The 20,966-nt window shown below is 44.2% G+C and overlaps 1 protein-coding gene across 3 annotated transcripts; it reads right to left on the bottom strand.

The window, feature by feature from the left end:
* Positions 1-824: 824 nt before the first annotated feature.
* On the bottom strand, positions 825-20,381 carry LOC135401388 (zinc finger C3H1 domain-containing protein-like). 3 transcript variants are annotated; one of them, XM_064633776.1, is made up of 36 exons: positions 19,772-20,381; positions 18,536-18,645; positions 18,316-18,405; positions 18,032-18,250; positions 17,577-17,676; positions 16,931-17,034; positions 16,543-16,836; positions 15,766-15,868; positions 15,501-15,604; positions 15,299-15,430; positions 14,776-14,931; positions 13,524-13,750; positions 12,920-13,094; positions 12,594-12,770; positions 12,031-12,360; positions 11,802-11,966; positions 11,616-11,731; positions 11,339-11,470; positions 10,783-10,904; positions 9,893-9,991; positions 9,695-9,817; positions 9,388-9,580; positions 8,732-8,918; positions 7,989-8,186; positions 7,694-7,927; positions 7,456-7,613; positions 7,264-7,384; positions 6,403-6,578; positions 5,798-5,869; positions 5,618-5,725; positions 5,211-5,504; positions 4,169-4,270; positions 4,051-4,090; positions 3,506-3,568; positions 2,214-2,331; positions 825-2,093 (listed from the first exon to the last, which is right to left on the bottom strand). In XM_064633776.1, the coding sequence occupies exons 1-36, from the start codon at positions 20,283-20,285 to the stop codon at positions 2,038-2,040; spliced, it is 5,712 nt and encodes a 1,903-aa protein (XP_064489846.1). In that variant the 5' UTR covers positions 20,286-20,381; the 3' UTR covers positions 825-2,037. The 3 variants fall into 3 exon arrangements, with proteins under 3 accessions (XP_064489846.1, XP_064489845.1, XP_064489847.1); XM_064633775.1 differs by having other exon boundaries at positions 825-2,331; XM_064633777.1 differs by lacking the exon at positions 19,772-20,381 and having other exon boundaries at positions 825-2,331; positions 18,540-18,627.
* Between the last annotated feature and the right edge of the window lie 585 nt (positions 20,382-20,966).

Raw genomic sequence — 20,966 nt, 5'->3', positions numbered from 1 at the left:
ACATTGTTGGAAAAGAGAAGATCCTTGTGGGACGATCCCAAGACAAGATACCGTGCTAAGGATTGGAAGCTACCCCCTCGTGGTTCAAACTAGGAACTCATTACACAGTTACATGCAACCTTGAACACAACGTTTTAAGTATGAGCTAAGCACATATTTATTTCACCTCAGTTGGAATTCTAGATGTGCGCGGTGTGCCACGCCCATTTCAAATGGGTACTGCCATCATGGCGGATCCAGAGGTGCCCCCCCCCCCAAAAAAAAACACACACACACGTCAGTTCATACATTGGTTTTCCCGCCTAAAAAACAAGGGTGTCTGGATCCGCCCCTGCCATGCATATTAATGTATTAGAAAAGCATGGGGGGTTTTTTGGGGGTGCGATAGGATTTGAAAAGTAAAATTTCTGGCCAAGCCAATTGAGACATCTGCCGAATACACCTCCATCCCCACCTTTGTTTTTCCGCACACACACCACTTTACATCCACATCAGCTGGCTTGGTTGTACTGTGCTGTCGTGGTTATAATCCTATGGAAGGACTCCTGAGGTCTGTGTCCAGACACAGACTATCAGGTTAGCATTTCAAAGGAATGCTGGTACAGGACGTGTACAGCTTCTTGATATCAAACTTTGTCATACAACGTCAAACTAGCCATCCATGTTACCTGTGGCACTTCACAGCATGAAAGCATGATGTTCTTAGCAGAACAGCCAGGGAACGACACAACACTTTGAATTTAGAACAGTGTCTTTTTTTTTTTCCTCTTTAATAACAATAAATCATCAAACATTTACAAAATTATGAGGCACTTTTGTAGTCATTCTCTGTACATCACTCATACTTTTAATATTTAATAGAAAAGGTGTGTTTGCATGGCACAACAAGTGTCTAACACGCACAATATATAACCTCACAAAAACAATAAACAACAACATTGGCACAAATTATGTGGCTCAATTGACTGGCAATTTCACACAAGCATCGAACTGACTAAATCCCACTGATGACTTCCCTTTTACTCGATCATGTGGGGTGAATTGGAAAGTTTACTGCAACCTCCCATAGGAGATTCACCTCAAACAGAAGAAAAAAAAAAAAAAAAAATAGAGAGAGAGAGGAAACCAAACTGCAAGTGCAAATGCCATGCAATCACACACATTCATTTCTCTTTTGCAGTTCTAAAAAAATGTTATATGATACAGCATGTTGCACAATCATAAATATCACAGTAGCTTCCAGCAAGAGAGATGCACAAGGTTGTCTGGAGATCCTCCGTTCTTCCGTCTTCGGATCCACATACGACAAAGAATATTGCCTTCTTGCATGATTAGCGTATCCCGCAGAGAGTCAGATGCACCCAGAACTTTGCCGTCTCGTCGGAGTCACAAGAGAGTCTCTGTCACAGCGAATCACTCGATTCCCACGTGACTCGGTTAAGATTAAAAAACGGGATGGAAATGACGCCTGGCACAACCCTGTACGTCCCTTACTCAAACGTGTCTTTCGCTGCTTTCGACGGAAAGTATACTACGGTGACACATTGGGATAGAGGCGTCATGCAACTGCTTATTGTGGAGGGGGAGGAAGAAAAGAGCATGCTTGAAAAAGGAGACGACCAAGCTTTTTGCAACTTAGGAGGAGCAGCCATTTTTTTTCTTTTTGTAAAGCAGCTAGGGAAGGGCAAAAGTTAGGATGTGGCAGCTTCTTGTGGAATCTGATCCAGCGTAAAGGAGTGGCAAAGAAACTGTCCTCTCACCACAAAATAAAAATGTACAAGGTGAAGAATAAAAGGAATGGACAAGAAAGCAATTCACAGCTGGCGAACAAGTTCACCACTGACAACGATAAGGGTACTTACAGACCAGGAGCTGACCAGAATGATCGTGGGGCACCCACCGCGACGGGTCTCCATTTTTTCGACTATTTATAGAGCATCTGGGGGGTATCAGTGTTGTCTTGCGTTGCGTGTCTTCCGTTCCGAGGTTTAAACACCCCTTGCCAAAATCCACTAGATTCCAGGGTCCACCAGAGCATTACATGGGCAGCAGGTGTATCTTGAGACGTTCCAGAACTTCCTCCTGAGTCAGGTCTACAGAGACCAAGCGGAGAAAAGTAGCACATGGCCCGCACCAAGCCTGTCATCTCAAATTCAAGCTCGGCGGCTCCTGCTGTACACAGCTGAATGTAAAAAGTCGACACGTTTTCTCACCTTTCGATACTAGATTGTCGAAGACTTGTTGCACCTCCAGGAGTTGATACTTTGCTGCCGTCTCCACAACTTTCTGGGCATGTTTAAGGTGCCCTTGAGATAACTCATATATCACCAGCTGAAAGAAAACAAACGGTTTATTGCCCTCCATTATTGAATTCCACAGGGAACCTGCTGCTTCAAGATTTAAAAAAAAACAGTGTGCTGCAAAGGAGGAGGTAAATTCCGACGTACGGTGGAGACCATTTACAGTCGTCCTGCACATAGTAAAGAACTGGGTGAAGTAAATGTACTGTACGTAACTGCATAATGGTTGTGCCAATAGGTGGAATTCGATAGCATTTGAAATAGATGTAGCTGCATCAATGATTCATTGTTCCGTTCGTAGGAAAAAAATCTGTGACGAAAATCTTGCGCGACAAACTCTTTTACTTGTGAGCGCATGAGCAGCCTAGGAACATTGTGTGTGCACAGGGTTTGGACAACTAGCAGTCTTGGATAGTAGCAGCACGACGACTCAATGGACGACACACTTCATCACGCCATTTTAAATTCATTAAGTGTTCTCGAAACCCAGCTGCATCTAGGGAACGTCAGCAGACACTAAGGCTTACTTGCAGATGGTGACACTGATGTCCGCCTGCTCTGCGTAGGGGCGTGGTTGTGCCAGCGTTTTATCGAGTTGTTTTATTTACATCTGACACATGAATATTCGTACAAATATAGGTGGAAACTATAAAACATAATAAATGGTGGTTGGCAAAAGTCTGCACCGTTGGAATGCCTGATGGGTGTGGCACTGTTACAGGTAAATGAGCTCGTAGGCTGTTCTTAAACTTGAGTGAAGTTGGCCGTAAATGGTCTACACTGTAACAAGATCCAATGGTGAACGAACAGGGGAATTGTAAATGAGATATACTGCATGCGTTGTACATAGCACCAATCGGGGGTGACAGGATGTCACTCCAACAAAGGCCAGATGCCAAACAAATGGCGAGGCTATGCTAAAGAAATCTTTTGACCAGCCCCTGCCTTGGTTATTGCAACATGACTGCTTTGCTTGGGCTTCCCAACTGGCATAAGCTGGCAATGTAACTTACCTGATAGCTGACACAACCACAGGCATTGCAATCCTAAAGGCTGAAAAGGCTGATACAGTCAAAAGTAGGAAATAACAAAATGCATGCAGCTGGGCCTTCACCAGACCACTCCAGTAGTGGTGATTGATAAAGCTGGGAACACATGTATGTGTGACCAAGAAGGCCACGCATCTTTCTCTTGAAATGACTTACGTGGTTCCACAGGTCTATGTGGTAGGGCAATGCCTGGACAGCACCTTCAAATAGCCTGTGTACCTGAATAGCATGTAAGGGGGTCACATGTGAGGGAGCAAGCTCATGCACCTCAAGGATTGGGATAAGAGATGTCACTTGAGCACTTTACAAGACGTCTAAACGTGCACTGTTCAGGCAATGTTACTCATGTGCGTTGCATGTCAAATGGGTGCATAAGGATCCTGCCTTTCTGCAGAGCATGAGCATGCAGCATCAAAGTTCTCTAGAACGCCACCAAAGGACCTCAGGCCTACAGACAATGATTTCGTCCAATGGTAGCTAGTCCCCTGTTTCTATATAGAGCACGAGTACCGTTGTCATGCATTAATCCATTAAAGTGATGCAAGGCGTTATGTGTTTTTCGGGGAATTTACAGAATTTACAGTGTGATACAGTTGAAAAGCAAGTGGCTTATGCAAGCCTTGCAAAATAAAGTCAAGAGGAGCTGAACAAGGAAGGAAGGACTACAAAGGAGGGCAAAACAGAAAGTCGGCAACACAAACCTCATAGTGATCGTCTTCAAGTATGGCAAGTTGTATAGCACTATGGGAAGATGCAAACAGGGTTACGTTAATAGCCTCTCTACTGTGGGGCCAAACAGTAACAATATGGATGCCTCACAATTCCCAAAGATTGAAGCACGCTACTCCGGGATTCATCACAGTCTTCAAAAATGTCCTAGCAGAATGCTGGTCTTTCGCACGCAGGTATAATTCCACCACCCTGCACACAGAAAGGAACAAAAGTGCGCAGGAGCACAGCATACACATACCACTCCAATGGCAAATGTGATATTTAGTCACTCCACCCTTCAATGACTAATTTAGGCCTTTTAAGGAGACTCTTCTGGAACACCAACACATGCAAGTGACCATATTTCTTTCTCCTGAACTGAGTGTTAGCCATGCAAGGACACAGGGTGCCCAGCGCATGCAACTTTCAGGCATTACAACACAAAGCGTCTTCACACAATTTTTAGAGCCTGAAGTTTTAGGATTTAACCAGATTCTTTTCCCGAATTTGCACACAGAATTGAAGGTTGCCTCTTTAGGGTGAAACCCGATTTTTACCCGGCAAACTGCACACTAACTTGTTTGGCAAGAAATGCAGTTACATCACCGCTTGTATCAGCTCAACTAATTCAGTTAGTTTGAGTAACCGAGCCAGATTTCTCCCCGAATTTAGTGTACTCTAAGTTTTTCCACCCGCATGAATTTAGAGCCCATGTTTATTTATAGAGCCTGAAGTTTTAGGGTTTTACCTGATTCTTCCCCGAATTGAAGGTTGCCTCTTTAGGGTGAAACCCGATTTTTGCCTGGCAAATTGCCCTCACTTGGATGCCTGCAGGAATGCACTACCTTACTTCTTTGGCAACAAATGCAGTTACATCACCGTTTGTACCAAACCACTACAGTTACTTTGAGTAACTGAGCTCGATTTCCCCCCGAATGTAGCCTACTGGAAGTGTTTTCACCGGAATTCGCATGAATTTAGTGCACATGTTTATTTACCCGATTTTTACCCCCCGAATTTAGAAAAAAATATTTCCCGAAAACTTCAGGCTCTATTTATTTACCAGATTTTTTACTCCCCGAATTTAGAAAAAAAAATTTCCCGAAAAACTTTGGGCTCTAACAATATTACAGGGTAACACTTTGCTCACTGTTTCGCAAGGGCATAGTTGCGCGGCATATCCACCACGTACGAGGCCAGGAGCTCCGCGCGATCCTGGGGATCCATAACGTGAGCAGCGAGCATGTCCAGCACGCGATTGGCAAACTCAAAGTCCGACCAGGTCTGCCGGCTTTCCGTCGGCAATGGACGGCGGCACGGCACTCCCAGCAGGCACCGATGAATGAGAGCTGTGAGTGATTTCAGAGCCGAAAGACTGACACGAATCGGCGCCGAAACGTCGCTCGATGGCACCACCAGGGTTTCGAGGTGGAAGGTCAGGTAACTGGGATAAGTTTTATGCAAGAAGAGAGAGAGAGAAAAAAAAGAACTCATCAATGTTGGAAGCAAGCTTCCGAAATTGTGACAGGCACAGGGAAGAACGAATAAAGGGCTTACTTCCACCACGCAACCTGAAGATCGCTTGTGGATGAGGTCATGGTGACTAGAATTTCAAATAGTTCCCTGATGTCTTTTGTAGGTGCTCCTTTCATCTTCGCAAATTCGCTGCAGAGAGAGACAGAATGTTAGGTTCATTACACTAAGTCGTGTCGAAGTGCTATGATTATGCCAACTCACATGTAGTCAAGGTATGCATAAATACTAGGCTTTTCGTCATGGTTCTGAAGGCTTGGAAAACCAACAGGGCTTCTGAGGAGGAGCAAATAATCGGATGAGAATAGTATTCAGGAGCAGCGTAAAAGTACGACGATCCTCACTTAAAGGTGCCACGATGAACCAAATCTTACATCTTTTGAGAATTTATGCCAGTGAAGCCCACGTGCATCATTGCATTCTCCCAAATTACTGTTTCTCTATGTGACCCACGGATATACGCATCATAAAATTAATTTCATTCGTAGGAACATAAACGATGGAAATGGAAATAAAGTATGTATTCAAATATGGCAGTTGTTGAAAACCACCTCCGACTGCGCCATTTAAATTGTTCACGTTCTTAGGAATCTTGTTCGTCTGTCGAGTTTCAGCCTCGGAACCGTTACTTCCCAACATGTTTCAACATCATATTTCCGCTGCATTAATTACATTAATCAACATTCAATTTTTTTTTGCGTGCTGATTGGATGATTGATTCAAGTAGAATACAAAAATAAAATAAATATTTTTACTCCATAGTGTCACTTTAAGGTGGTGCACCTGTCCTATAAATAGATACTACCTACTCAGAGCCGATTCCTACTGTTGAGAAACAGTCGTCGTCTCCAAGCACAAAATGATCCTTCACAAATCCATCCAGCAATTCATATGAAACAAAGTCCTTCTTGATTATCTTGTGCTTCGCAGCATGAAACACAAGCTTTGCATCACTTGGATTATGCATCAGTCCATCTTCTAGTGCCTGTAAGTCAATGTAAATATCAGTTATGGAAATAGTTTAACAAAACTTTAGCAGATGTTCACCATACTGCTCTGCTAGTCTCTGGCCCTGGATCAAAGCAATAATTGCAGTTTAATCAATTGAATCCAGTAGAATTGTAGAACTGAGTATGAGGACTAAGCACAGACTGCTTTTACCAATCACGTTTACCAATAGTGCCAACTATTACCCAATCCTACAGCAAAGTGGCGTTCCACTGTAGTTACTATGCTTCGTGCTGGAAGCTTTGTGTTTGTTCAGGCCTTTATCCACAATAGTGGGTGGTGGCATTCATACGGGCCAACATTCTGCAGCCAACTTCTCTCAGGTGGTCCAAGCAGTGAATTCCAACTGAACTGTTTATGGTAAGTTATATTGATATACCCTTAGTAACCCCTTTCCATTTCTCTCGATCACATTTTGTTACATTCGTGTTTATCTTGCGCTGTGTACACACATGGGGAACAGGATTTCTGCAAGAAATTGCAGTGAATTGTTGAGCATTCAAATAAATATAGTATTAGTAAGGAGACCCCAACTGCCAACTTGGTGTGACCGGGCACAAATACACTACAACATCACAGTGGGAAGGAGGAGGCTGTAAATGTTTCCCGTATGAATACAGGCAGAGCACAAAGATCTGCATGGACATAAAGCGCTACATTACCCTTGTTGCGTCTTCTTTGTTGCCCAAAGTCTGATGCAAGTTGAACAGCTGTAGCCAACCTTCTGCCCACAAAGGATTCTCTTCGACCGCTGAAGAGCACAACAGCAATGCGTCTGCTCCCCTGTATGAAAGAGTATGACACATTAATGCTTTCACACTGCACTGCATCTGCTGCAGTGAACCTAGGCATACATGTCCTGGCTGGTCTGCAGGGCGAGCCAACTGGCAAATAACGGCGTGCATTTTTCGGGACCACCAAGCTCATCCACAGCTTCCTGGAAGGCGCAAATCAGTGCGCTAGGTGACTGCAGCAACACTTTCTTTTCGTGCCATTTAATTTCAAAGTGGTCCTGCGGTTCCGAGAGGTAAAAAAAAAAAAAAAACGCGTTACATGTGCGAGCGCTCGCCAATGCCAGTATTAATAAATCACCTTTCTGCAGAGGCGGCCAAGAGAACCATGCTCGGTGGAGAAGAGAAAGTCTGGCAGACTTCGAAACTCAACAAAGCAGATGTAGCAAAGCCAGAGAAAATCCAAGTCTTCGGGGACGAGCAACATGCTAGCACACTGAATGACGTCGCGAGCTGTGCCGTCAAGGGATGCCGAGTCGCTGCCGTAGCTTTCCGTGCCAAAGTACTTGAAGCCAATGACCGACTTGACGGAGGACTGAAAAGATTGCAAGCCGTCTACTGTAGGCAGGTCCGAGAAGACTGCCGCGCTCACGTACCTTGAGGATGTTGAACGCTGTACCTATCCGCCCCGACACGGCATTCAGGTGGACCCAGTAGAGTAAGACTTCCAGAACCCATCCTGAGCAATGTCCTGTCTCAGATTGTTGCGTCTGTGTTATCTCTTGCGTCAACTGGTACAACTGCTGCTGACATAGCTGACCTTTCGTCTCTACCCCTTCAACTAGTGTTACACACTGCAACGAATGATAAAACAAGCAACGTTCGCTCGTGCATGCACTTACGAGAGGAACAACAATAGATAACAGAATCAGAAAAACAGATCATACAAATTAATAAACAAAATTTTACTGCATTACCTGTTGCACTACCATTTCGCACTAACTGAAATCCCACAACATCTCAAGTTTCGTATGCTCCTTCCCAAAAACTGTTCAAGCTTGTAAGGACACTTTCTAACACAAATTCAATGAAACAAACAGACCTCACAACTCTTGCATACAGAATATGCGTATCGGTTCTGATGGGAACGCCCCAATTTTCATCATCAAATAAAGTTATTTTATCGGTGGAAATGTGTGGGGTAAGGCGTGTGGCAGCAAAAGTGTGATTAAAGCCCCACTAAGACCATATCTGTACAGTACTACATAAAGAAACCAGAACTCACACGAGCATCACGCGTTGCAATGCAGAAAAATCTGTGAAATCTAATAACAAATCTGCCGCAAACCAATACAGTGTCAGTACTACATCACAGCAAGTGTTGGGTGACCCACTTTACCTTCCACCAGACCGAGTTATGAGGACAGTAGTCAAGCGCACGACGACACAGGTAGTCCAGATCGCTGCTGTCGGGATGCACTGAATACCATGACAGATAGTGCCGCCAAATTTCGGGACTATTTCGATTGTTTTCCAGAGCTTGCGAGAAAACGTTCAGTGCCTGCTCAAGACAATCCTCGGGGGTGCTGCAAATGTGCAAGTAAATAACACTATCAGGGATAACACTACGTATTACCAAATAGCACTGCCTGAAGTTTTAGGGAAATATTTTTTTCTAAATTTGGGGGGTAAAAATCGGGTGAATTAACACGTGCGCAAAATCAGTGCAAATTTGGGCGAAAAAACTTCTAGTAGTACGCCAAATTTGGAGAGAAATCGGGCTCAGTTACTCAAAACCAAGTGTACTGGTTAGGTACAAATGGTGGTGTAACTGCATTCGCTGCCAAACAAAAGTTAGTGCACATTCCTACAGATGTCTCACAGTGAGGGCAATTTGCCGGGTAAAAATCGGGTTTCACCCTTAAGAGGCAACCTTCAATTCGGGGTGCAAATACGGAAAAGAATCAGGTTAAACCCTAAAACGTCAGGCTCTACATATGTACAACATTTGCTCAATTGACATTTTGAAGTTTAATTGACCAATTTGCAATTGACCTTTGCTTGTTGTGTAGGTGCCGGTATGCTAGTCGAAGCCACAGTTCTTCACTCTGTGGTTCACTCTGAACCAGTGCTTCCAGTGCCGGGATACCTGCGTGCACCGCTGCATCGAAGTAACGGACGTCAGACTCTAATTCCAGGAGTTCAGGGTCTTGCCTATCTACTTTCTGCTGAAGCATACTTCTCCAGTCTAGAGTGCCATAAAAGAAGGACAAGAAATGTGCAAACTGAAAGGGCACTGAACTACATACAAGAATTAGGAGTGCAGTCACAGATCATATAATCAAACTGTGATTCACAGCACCTTTCTTTTCATTAGCTGTCTGTAGATCAGGGTCTGATATGTCGGCCGGTCGACATGGAGTGGAAGTTTTTGACGAAAGTAGCGTGCAAGGCCTTTTCGAAAGTGGTATGTAGCAAGGTGACACTGCAGGGGGCAAAGGTTCTCAGAAACTGTTTTCAAAAGGATACAAAATATACAGAATTTCCAAATTTCACGTACCGTTTTTCAGGCTTCGATTCACGTCAGTGACAACCAGTTTGCAGAGCAATTTCATGCTAAGGCCTTTGTGCTTCTTCTTTAAGTCCGCAACGTATTTTTCTGCAAAAGCCCAGTTTAGAGAAAACAGTAAGGAAAACAGTAAATGAAGTACTATGCAGTCAGAAATGTGAAATGTGCTGGCTTGTCTGCTGGTGTACAACTGTGCTGATATGAACTCATGTGTGCTGACTGTTTGAAGTGAGCAAGTACATCAAGGCAGAAATCATTTTTTGAAGATTATTAATGTCAAACTCTCTAACGACAGCTCCTGCCCCTCAGTATTACAGAAAACAAAAATTGATCCTTTTTAAAAAAAACAGACTGTTTACTTGCTTCTTAAACCATTCTTTCCGTGTTGTGTGTCCTGCTTTTTCCGGGCTCCCCAGTAAGGCAACTATAAACAGCTTCTAGTGCAATAACAGCATTTTCTTTCCACTGTTTACCTTCATTACCATGTGCCATTACTAGAGCCTGAAGTTTTCGGGAAACACGTTTTTCATACAAAATTCGGGGGGTAAAAATTGGGTAAATACACATGTACTCTAAATTCATGCAAATTCGGTGGAAAAACTTCAATTATGCTGAATTTGGGGAGAAATCGGGCTCAGCTATTCAAAACTAACTGTACTCGTTTGGTACAAACGGTGATGTAAACTGACTTTGCTGTCAAACAAGTTACCGCTTGTTCCTACTGACGTCTCAGTGAGGGCAATTTGCCGGATAAAAATCGGGCTTCGCCCTAAGGAGGCAACCTTCAACTCGGGGGGAAAAAGTTCGGGGAAGAATCGGGTTAAACCCTGAAACTTCAGGCTCTAACCATTACAACAAGAAGCACTCTTAATGCAACATACCTGCTTTTGCTATGCACTGTTGAGGTGAGTCTTCTGGCTTGATTCCCAGCAGTTCTCTAGAGTACAGGGCTAGGTCGACGAGCACCTCGGCGTCACTGCAGCTGTAATCTCTTTGGTGTTGCCTGCATTTTCAAGCAGACGTCACATGAGCAAGATGCGATGCTGATAGGGCCTGACTTTTTAGGGTTAAACCTGTATCCGCCCGATATTTACCCCCCGAACGAAATCTGAAAAAATTCGGGTTTAACCCGAATCTACCTGAAAACATCCGGGTCGCGTGGCACACTCATAAGCGTGCATTAAAATAAAGTTTGATAACATTGCTAAACATTAGTTCCATGTTAAGACAAATTTTTATTAAACAAAAAAAAAATCACCCGAATTCCTGACGACAGAATATGCCGTAACGGGATTTATCCCGAATACACCTGAATTTTCAAATGAAAAATATCACCCGATATTTACCCCCCGAATTTGGCCAAAAATAAAACCCGAAAAAGTCAGGCCCTAGCGATGCAACACGCGTGGAAGTCCCATGTTGGGTAAACACAGTTACCATGAACAACGGTCGTCATTGCACGTTCCGTGCAGTTCATAACGGCAGAGGTGTGCACGGCACTGCAACTTGTGGCAGAAGGTCTGACTGTCCAACGACTGATTGGACAACCTCAGGAAGTTTGCGCTCAACCTGGAGTACGGACATGCGGAGAAAATAAAACGACACGCTGCCTACATAGGGGAGGGTGGAATAATGCAGCAAACTTGCCCGTAAATCGCTCAGGGTCAAGTCTTATTGTACTTTTTTTTTTATTAACTAATAAGTCGATGCTCACCTGTAACTTCGGAAGTGCAAGAGAGGGCTTACGTATGACTTGAGGTCGACATGGTGGATTTCTGTTGTTGGAGGAATATAATCCGAAGGGCGCTTGAGCAAGTTTACTTTGAGTTTCTGCAAAAAAAAACAAAACATAAATACAATTGTAAGAATGCAACATCGAGGAACTTCGAAACAAGCTCACGTTAAGTAGAGGCCCATCAGGAACCACAAAATCAGACACCGGAAAAAATCGAGATTCTTCCGTGTGCTCCGTTTTGCCCTCCAGGCACCTGACGCAATGATCAGTATATACAGCCTGCATGGCCTTTGCCACTTGACTCAGTGTTCCTTCTGCTTGGGACTCCTCCTACAGGAACAAACCAAAATAAAGATAGGCACATCCTGCGCTTCAATTCACAAATACCGCTCACATTGTCTTCAACGGTCTTTGCTTCGCTACGATCGCACATTCCCTCTTCCTTTAACCCAATTGAAGTTGCGCTTGTGGAAGCTGAAGTGCTCGACTGTGGCTCAGAGGTCACTGGAGTTGGTGTCCCGACCCTTGTCCTAGTGGCATCTGTGGTCTTGCTTTGCATAGTCCTAGACAGGACACCTTGAGCTGGTGCGGCCACTGAGCCCTGCTTCAGTTCCTGGAGCCTCTGACGTAGCTCCTGCTCCAGCTTTTGGAGGCGTATCTTCTCGGACAGAATCTCCGCACATGATCGAGGTGCGCTCGGCTCTGTGCTGCGTGTCTTCTGAACCTAAATCAGACAGATTCAGCACAGATTCAGCAAGGTGCACGACTTGTAAGAAACGGATGCCTTCTTCAAAGTGCAATGTTGCAAATTCTTCATGCTTCGCTTCATGCTTCGCTTCAAGATTTACAAGAAAGTGACACATCTGTCCCAGAAGTACGACAAAATTCTCTAGTACATTCAAAATGCAAAGCAACGGATTTGTAGAGATATTTCATGGCCAAAAAACATGGCCTTACGTGCAGATGCGATCCAGAAGAACTCCTCCTCCTGGATGGCAGCAGAGCTGGCGCGCTCTCTGTTACGGGTAGCTTGTAGGAGTCTCCGTAGACAGCCTTGCCCTGCACTAGACACTGCCTTTCGAGCTCGGCAATATTGCTCTTACGTTTGTCCACTGTGATTTGGAGCAGCTGCAACTGAAAGAGGTATAGAGAAACTTTAAAAACTTGTTTCCACACTGATATGCTGGAAATTTGATGGGTTCTAGTTACCTTCCATTTCTGTAGGACGAAACAAACGGTACAGCTGACACGTAAAACAACGAGTTTGAAAAAAAATATATTACCTGAGCGTTCGATTTCCTGATCTCCGCAGCATGTCCGTTGACCGCCTTTTCCAGGGTTGCCAGCTGTGCCTTGAGCCGCTGGATGCGTACCTCCGTACCCCGTACTGCAGTTTTCCTCGTCAACACGTCCTTTCGGAGTGTTTTCATCTGCTTGTCTTCCAGCTGAAATGCTTTCCTGAGAAGGAACGCACACCTTAGTGCCCAACTTCGCAAATTTCATCGTGTCAATTAATAACAGAGCCTGAAATCTTTGGGAAATATTTTTTTCTAAATCCGGGGAGTAAAAATCGGGGAGGTAAATAAACCTGCGCTCTAAATTCACGCAAATTCGGGTGGAAAAGCCTCCAGCAGGCTAAATTCGGGGAGAAATCGGGCTCAGCTACACAGACTAACTGAACTCGTTCGGTACAAATGGTGATGTAACTGCGTTTGTTACCAAACAAGTTATTCTGCATTCGTACAGACGTCTCAGCGAGGGCAATTTGCCGGGTAAAAATCGGGTTTCACCCTAGAAAGGTGACCTTCAATTCGGGGTGCAAATTCGCGGAAGAATGAGGTTAAACCCTAAAACTTCAGGCTCTACAAATTAAGAGCACAAGCTCACCGTTCAGCATGTAACGTATTCTGCAATGCTTTCAGAGCTGCCATCCGCATTTTAATCTTGCGGGCTTTAGTCAGCTGCTGACCATTGGAAGGCAACTGCTTGATGGACCTCTGCTCCCTCCTTGCGATCTCAGCTTTCAACCTCCTGTACTCAAGTTGCTGAGCTTGAGAGAGCTTCAAGACTGACAGAGGCGTCGAATGAAGTCCACCTGCCTGATTCTGTGGCACCTGCATTTTTTAATTCTTGCATGTAATTGGTGTGCGTGGTTTGCAGGGTACACAGCTTTCACCAGTCCTTCTCTACTAGACAATACCACAAGTACAGCCATCAGAAAAGGCACAGTGTAAAGGTCATCACAAAATACTTAAGGAATCCTCCATGCAGGTCACCCAAAGGAAACGAATATACCCACATTTCTCAGCATGCCAGAATAAAGTGTGGAGGAGTGGTACCATGAATTTCAGCACAATTCAAAAAGTGGATACTATTGAGAGGCATAGAAGGAGCAAGGATTTGACACTTTTCATCTATCATTAGTGCCGACAGTATTATCAATTATATTAATAATGTTATTAGGACGTATCAATAAAGTAAGATGAAAACCACTTCGGAATCTGCATGCATGTCTATCCTGTCCTCATCATCTGCGTCTCACAATGACAAAAGCTTGTGAAGCATTGTTAGGGCCCGACTTTTTCGGGTTACCATATTTTTCAGCAATATCGGTGGGGTAAAGATCGGGTTCCATTTTGCTAGAATAATTTGGGTGTAATCGGCATGAACTGAACCTGATTCAATCCAATTCCGGTTGAACTGGATTGAATCAGATGTGAATCCTCGGTTTACTCTGCATAATACACATGACACACCAGTAAACACAGAGCATCAATATGTGCTTAAACAAAAATCTTCAGTGTCGGCTTCTGTATTTTGTTTAGTCCATGCATGTAAGACACAGCAAGGCTTCTGTTTTGACAGCTGTACAAGCATAATTATGCATTTGCAGCGCAGTTTCTAAAGTTCTGTGTTAGTTGTCATGATTTCAGATCCCCCTGGTCCGGCAGTTTGCGGGGAAATATCGGGCTAAACCTTGTTTTTTCTCATTTGAATTGGCGGGGGGGGGGGGGGGGGGGGTAAATATCGGGAATAATCGGGTATAACCCTAAAAAGTCATGACCTAGCTCTGTTTACCGTACTGTCTGTAGATAATTTTTTTACGACAAAGTAACTCTAACGTGAAGTATCAGCTCACTTGTACTTTTTGTCGAGCTTCCTTGAGGAACTTTTCCAGACCCGCCGAAAAATCGGACGACTGTGTCGGAGCAACAGCCCCGCCCTCTTCCTGGTCGCTTTCTTCTTCCTCGGAGGTTGTATCATCGACCCCGAGGTTTATGACAAGCGGAGTTGCCTGAAAGAAGTCTCTATCAACACGTAAAGCTGCTACATTTTCAGGTTCTGTTCTCGCTCTGCTGCAACAGAAAGACTGGTGCTCTGGCACAGAATGCACTCCCGGCGGAAGGAGTGCATCTACACATGCACAGCATTTCTCTTTGTTCGTCAGCTGAACCACGGATGAGACCCGGAACTGCTTTCCTTTTATGTTCTCATGCACCGCGCCGAGCCATAAACAAAACTCTGAACAGCCCGTGCGACGAAAAGGACGGCAAGTAAAAGAGTGAGCGTTTCCACAGTTTCAAGCGCAAGACGCAAACCCTTTATTTACGTACTTTATCGTTTGCATTATATAAATATCAGACCCTGAAGCAATGTTTTACCTTTCTTATGTCTATCATCCTAACTGCTAGCTTAGCCTTCTCTTTTAGCTTGAACTGAGTGTCCCTGGCAGATGGTGCAACGGCTGAGACAACGGGCGCTTCCTTCTTCTCAGTGTCTTTTGGTTGAATATCCTGAATGCAAATTGAGTTTGTTGTTAGTTGATTATTACACCGCCCCACTGCTCAACCCAATAAGACATACCTCCACTGCTTCTGTTTCTCTCTTCCTCTTCAACGACTGAAGAAGCTGTGCCCTCAGCGCCTCCTCGTCTTCTGCTTCGCTGGTGTCTTCTTGCTCAAGAACTTCTGCACAAGCGTAAGGAACGTACAAGATTGTATGTTGCAGTAAGTCAAAGACCCAAGAAGCACAACATATTGGCCCAATATTGGACCAATATTGGCAATACTGGCCCAATATTGGGCCAACATGCTGTGCTGCTTGGGGAGGCAAATTCAATTCAACATACCCAAGGATGGCGAACTAAGAATGCCGTCACTGTCCACGTCCATTTCAACTGTGTCATAATTATCTTCCAGAGGGCTAGCCTGGCCATTTGGTAGCGGAATGTTCTGCGATAGAAGCAGGACAAAGCAGTGTGCGCGCTATTAGTACCGATAAATATTGTCCATGTTTCTGAACCATATAATCCAGAACTGGCACAATTATAATCCACACAATTTCTCCAAAACTTCAGGCTCAATTCATAACTTATTACGCTCACGTCATATAATCATATGCGCTTCTCTCATTCCTTTGATGCATCGTGTAATCATTAAAAGATACTCATCATAGCCACTTAGCAGACATAAAGTCTGTTGAAAAACTTTCATTTACTCTAGCTTAACACAACAGCTTAAAAACAATTCAAAACACACATGTTTTGCCGCCTATGCTGTTGGCATCACCAGTACACAGTGTGCCCGAAGGCACAAGCAACTTATTTATCAACCAATGCATTGCAAACATCTACGAAACGAAACAGCTACGTTTTTAATCGTTTTTAAGCTGTCGCCTTAAGCCGGAGTGAATGAAAGTTTTTCAATACAGCTTCTCCTGGCTTTTGGAATATATTCTCATAAAAGTTTGTTCCTAATGCTGCACCATGTCAAGCACAGGAAATCCTTCAAATCTGTACTGACAGCATGGAGGTGTCCAACGCAAAGGCAACATGGTTTCAGTTGTGTCGTGTCAGATACAAAATGCCTTCCTTTGAAAGCAATCAAATTTGTACAACCCTCCTCACCTCAAGAGGAAGGCTGCCACCATCAGGAAGCTGTGCAACCTTTTCCGATTCTGGGCTAGGTGCGCTGGGTGACTCAACGGTGTCACCGCCAGCCCTGGTAACATCAGATGATGATGATGTGTATGCAGCCCGTTTCCTCTTGAGCATCTGCAGGTACCTCCTCTTGATTGCCTTGAAGGCCTCCCAGTTCTCGTAGCATGGGTGGCGTTTCCACTTGCTGTACGCCCTGTCCTTAGATCTCATGAGCTGCGTCAGTTCCTTATCAAACCACGGCATTTTGGTGCCTTTGCGAAGCTGAAACGAGAGACGCGAAACAAAGAGACGCGAATAAGTGTGAGAGAGTAGTGCAGGGTTATGTCCACATGGTGACGGAGGTAGCCGGACTTACCTGTTGCTTGTGCTGGACTTCAGCGATTGGAGAGTCTGCTTCCAGAAGCTCTGCGGGAAGCTCATCTAACACCATGAGGAGCGGAGATGCTGAGGAACTCCCACCTGCACCAAAAGTACAGTATATATACTTTTATATTTACTTTTATATATACAGAATATGCTTTTTTAGCAACCGTGTACCAACTAGCTAAACAGTCCACGCTTTACAAACATCAAATTTTGTCTTCCAGGTGACAAATAAGCTGAACCTTGCCACTAACTGCCCATGCTGTTCTGATGTCCACGTAAAAGAACTGGCAGTTAACTCTTAAAGTGATATGAAGGATGCAATTTAGTGTACTGCACAAAGATAAACAGTTCAAAAAAGAAAAAAGAAACAAACTATGTTTCAAAGACATCAGCATTGATTTGCGTCAGTTCAGTTACCAGATGCACAAAACCGCAGCATAAATAGCACTCAGCAAGTAATCATTAGCAATGACTTCATGGACTGCTACAGCATGCAACTGCAGCAACACTCAGCAAAATAACATTCTCATTTCATGTCAATAAGGCACCAATTTCAGATTTTTAGAATTAAGGTGTTGACTGTGCGGCAAATGCCATTTTAATAAGCGTTCACAGTGGTTGACCTGGTGACTCACCCTTTTCTTCTGCCACCAATGATACTGCTTGTGCCTTTGCCCTCTGTGCATTTTTACGAGACTCCAGGGCTTTGCGACGTAGTTCGAGAAGACTTTCTTCCTTTTAACGAAAATAATAAAGTGACTTTTAATAATAAGGAGACTTATGAATAATAAAGTGAAAAATAGAGTGACTCCAAAATAATAAAGTGACTCTTGTGACTCTGCACATTTTTACGAGACTCCACTGCTTTGCGACATATTTCGAGAAGACTCTCTTCCTTTTAACAAAAACAGTAAAGTGACTCCTGTGACCAATAAAGTGACTCAAAAATATTAAAGTGACTCTTGCACATTTTTACGAGACTCCAGGGCCTTGCGACGTAGTTCGAGAGGACTTTCTCCCTTTTTACGAAAATAATTTTTACGAAGTTTGAGGCAGAACCCCAGAAAAGAAAATATAGTTGCTATCTTACCTCCTCATATGGCTCACTCACATCCGATAATGACAGATCGTTTGGCACTGCTTTCGTGTTATCTAAAGGTGTGGCATGATTTCTGGCTTCATGTTGTTCAGCAGATGTATTTTCCTTGTCATCAGCTTCTTTAGTCATGGTGGATGAGCTGTTGATATGGGAAGTGTTTCGCTTCCTTGATTTTGCTGTTGATTTCCTGCTGTTCCCCTGCTGAGAAAGCTGGAAGAGACCAGCACGTAAACACCAGCCAGCCTCTTTTATGTGAGGATCCAAGTCTGTTTTACCTTTCTCGCTTTTTTGCATTTTGGAGTGTGGTGGTGTTTCTTTGTCTTCGTTTTCTTGGGTTCTGGTTTGACGTCTTTCTTACATTCATCCTATGATACACGAAATAAGACACATGAGAACATCTGAAAACATTGCATGCTACTATGCACTGTATGTGCACTGCAATCAACGCATGCATAAATCGAGATAAGTTCCCGGCTTCTGTACAATCATACTCACATACTTTTCTAGTGTCTCCAGTTGGGTTTGAATTGTACGATATTGAGCAAGAAGATCTTCATAAGAAGGTTCTGTCTTTGGTGACTGTTGAAGAAACTTTGGTTGTGACCCTGCGCATGCTCGATAAGGAACATATGTTCTGCACTAGATATTACACAGTATATATAATGCCAAAAATATTACACAGTTGTCCATGGATCACACTGCCTTCATGCTATTCCAATACCATGAAGACAAACTACCACCCAAGAGGTATGTGTAAATGGCAGAGGGTAGAATACACAAAATACACAAATACACAAAATACCACACTAGTGGTTGATGCTTTCATGCGAAGCTCGTGTCAGGGAAAGAGTCGAAACCCAGAAAATGAAGCTGCTGTAGGCACAAATGACATCCAGTGCACTATAGCTAAAAACCGGTTATGCTAATAACACTGACGGTTTAAGCACAGCATGGGAACAGACCTCTACCTGTTTGTCAACAAATGACGTCATAATGTTCGACAGCGCCACGAATTTGGTAGAGTTGAACTATGCAAGAAGCTAGGGGTGAACAAGGTCGCGCCCAGAACTCGGGGATCCAGAAGACGGATCCAGAACTATATTATCTCTGTGATTACGATGGTCTCTGAAAGGGACGCGACCTTCGTTCCTAGTTCTCTTTCAATAGAAGGCAGTGAACAAATGCCCATTCGTGGAACCCAGCTCTCCCCATCCGATCTGTTTCGGTTTCAGTCTCTCGACCAACGTCATGACGACGTTTCTCAGGTAGAGATTTATACGAGAGGTAACATCTGCACTTCTGGAGCTACCACACGTAGTAGGAATCTGCAAGTAGCAAATCTGAATAGGAATCTGCACACTTAGTCCAACGAAACACGTCACTCATAGTCAACATATTGGTGGCATTGCTGCCAATTACAAATCAGTTGTCTGAAGACCAGCTGAAGCATACCGAAGTACTTGCTGAACCTAAAACTGTGCTCATCTAATTTTCTCTTTGCAACACCAGAATGTTAGGAACACAAAAATGGAATATCCATCCGCCTCACATGGTGCATTTCTGCCACCATTGCAGTTGCAATCGAGAGTACACGTCACAGTTTGAGAATACTTCGGAGATGGTTACTGAAAAGATGGTGCTGCCAAGATACTGTTACGCTGATTATTAAAAAAGAAAAATGCACTGACTGATTCTTTCCTACTTCTTCGAATTATCGAAATGCAAGGATACGGTTCTTTCCTGTCGCCGACGGCGACGATTCAGAAATGCTTCTGTTCGCAGTAGTTGACCGCGAATGTGAGTTGCAGTCCCTAGACGGTTCGCTAGACCTTCTAAACCACGAGTAGTGCTCGAGCTGTGAAGTTCTCCGTTCTCTACTAATTACAGGGATGGAATTCTGTGACGTTCTGCTCCTCTGCATGTGCGGGGGAACTTCGGACCGCAACGGAGATGTCGCGATCCGATTTCGCGAAGTCCTATCACTGTGCCGAGACTGCTTACACCTCGATGCGGAGAACTGCAGTTTCCTTGAGTATGGGTGGTGCTGGGGTGTCCTAGTCCGATCACTCCCCATCCCATATTTTGCCACACCTGCATTAGTTCGAGGACAAACCTCCGATGACCTAGGCCTAGAGCCGTAAGTGTTCGGTGGGGCGTTTCTCTCGTCCCTCACATCAGAAGTCTCATCGCTGATTTCTCCCTCTTCGAGTTCGCAAACTGAAGAAATTCCCACGAAAGCCATCATAAGTACTCGATACAGCCGATGGGGTTGTGTCAAGACTTTCCACCACAGCGAAACACATAACACACAGCAGCCATTACGTATTCTTTTTCTTTGGTTTCAGGAGGTAGATTCATGGTGGCGCGACAGTAGCAGGGTACCAGCGCGAAATTTGATTCCATGTAATGGTTGTTTACTGGTGTTTTCTTCATCGACCGCTCGACATGAAAATCGCATTTCTTTTCCTTTTGTTCTTGCTGGAAGGAACAACTCCTCGGTATGAGTCAGCTCAAAACCACAAAAATAAAAAGAACGACGAAAAGAAACCAAAAGACCAAAATCCAGGGTGTCTTTTTTTAGGGCATCTAACATACCTGGCCTGGCGGACGTCTTTCCTAGCCGGTCGCATCAGTGTTCGATGACTAATTAACAGAAATCCAGTAAGTAACTTATTAATTTACAAGTTTTAGGAGAAACTAAGATGGCAAGATTAAAGACCGTCGTAGTCGAAAGCTATTCCAGCTGTCAGCGATCACGAAATGTTTCTGCGCTTCAAGATACGAGCAATTTTTGTTTGCTATGCAAATGAGCCGAAGCCGACGGAGGGCCGGAAGCGGATTCTCTGGCCAGCAGATCGGCACCTACTTCAAATCACGTGGCCGTGTGACGTGGAATGAACGTTGTGCTCCCTGCGTTCCCAGTCGC

The sequence above is a fragment of the Ornithodoros turicata genome, chromosome 7 (genome assembly GCF_037126465.1).
Source record: "Ornithodoros turicata isolate Travis chromosome 7, ASM3712646v1, whole genome shotgun sequence".
NCBI classification, from domain to species: Eukaryota; Metazoa; Arthropoda; class Arachnida; order Ixodida; family Argasidae; genus Ornithodoros; species Ornithodoros turicata.
Note: the sequence above shows the minus strand (reverse complement) of the source record. Positions and strands in the feature narration are given on the sequence as shown.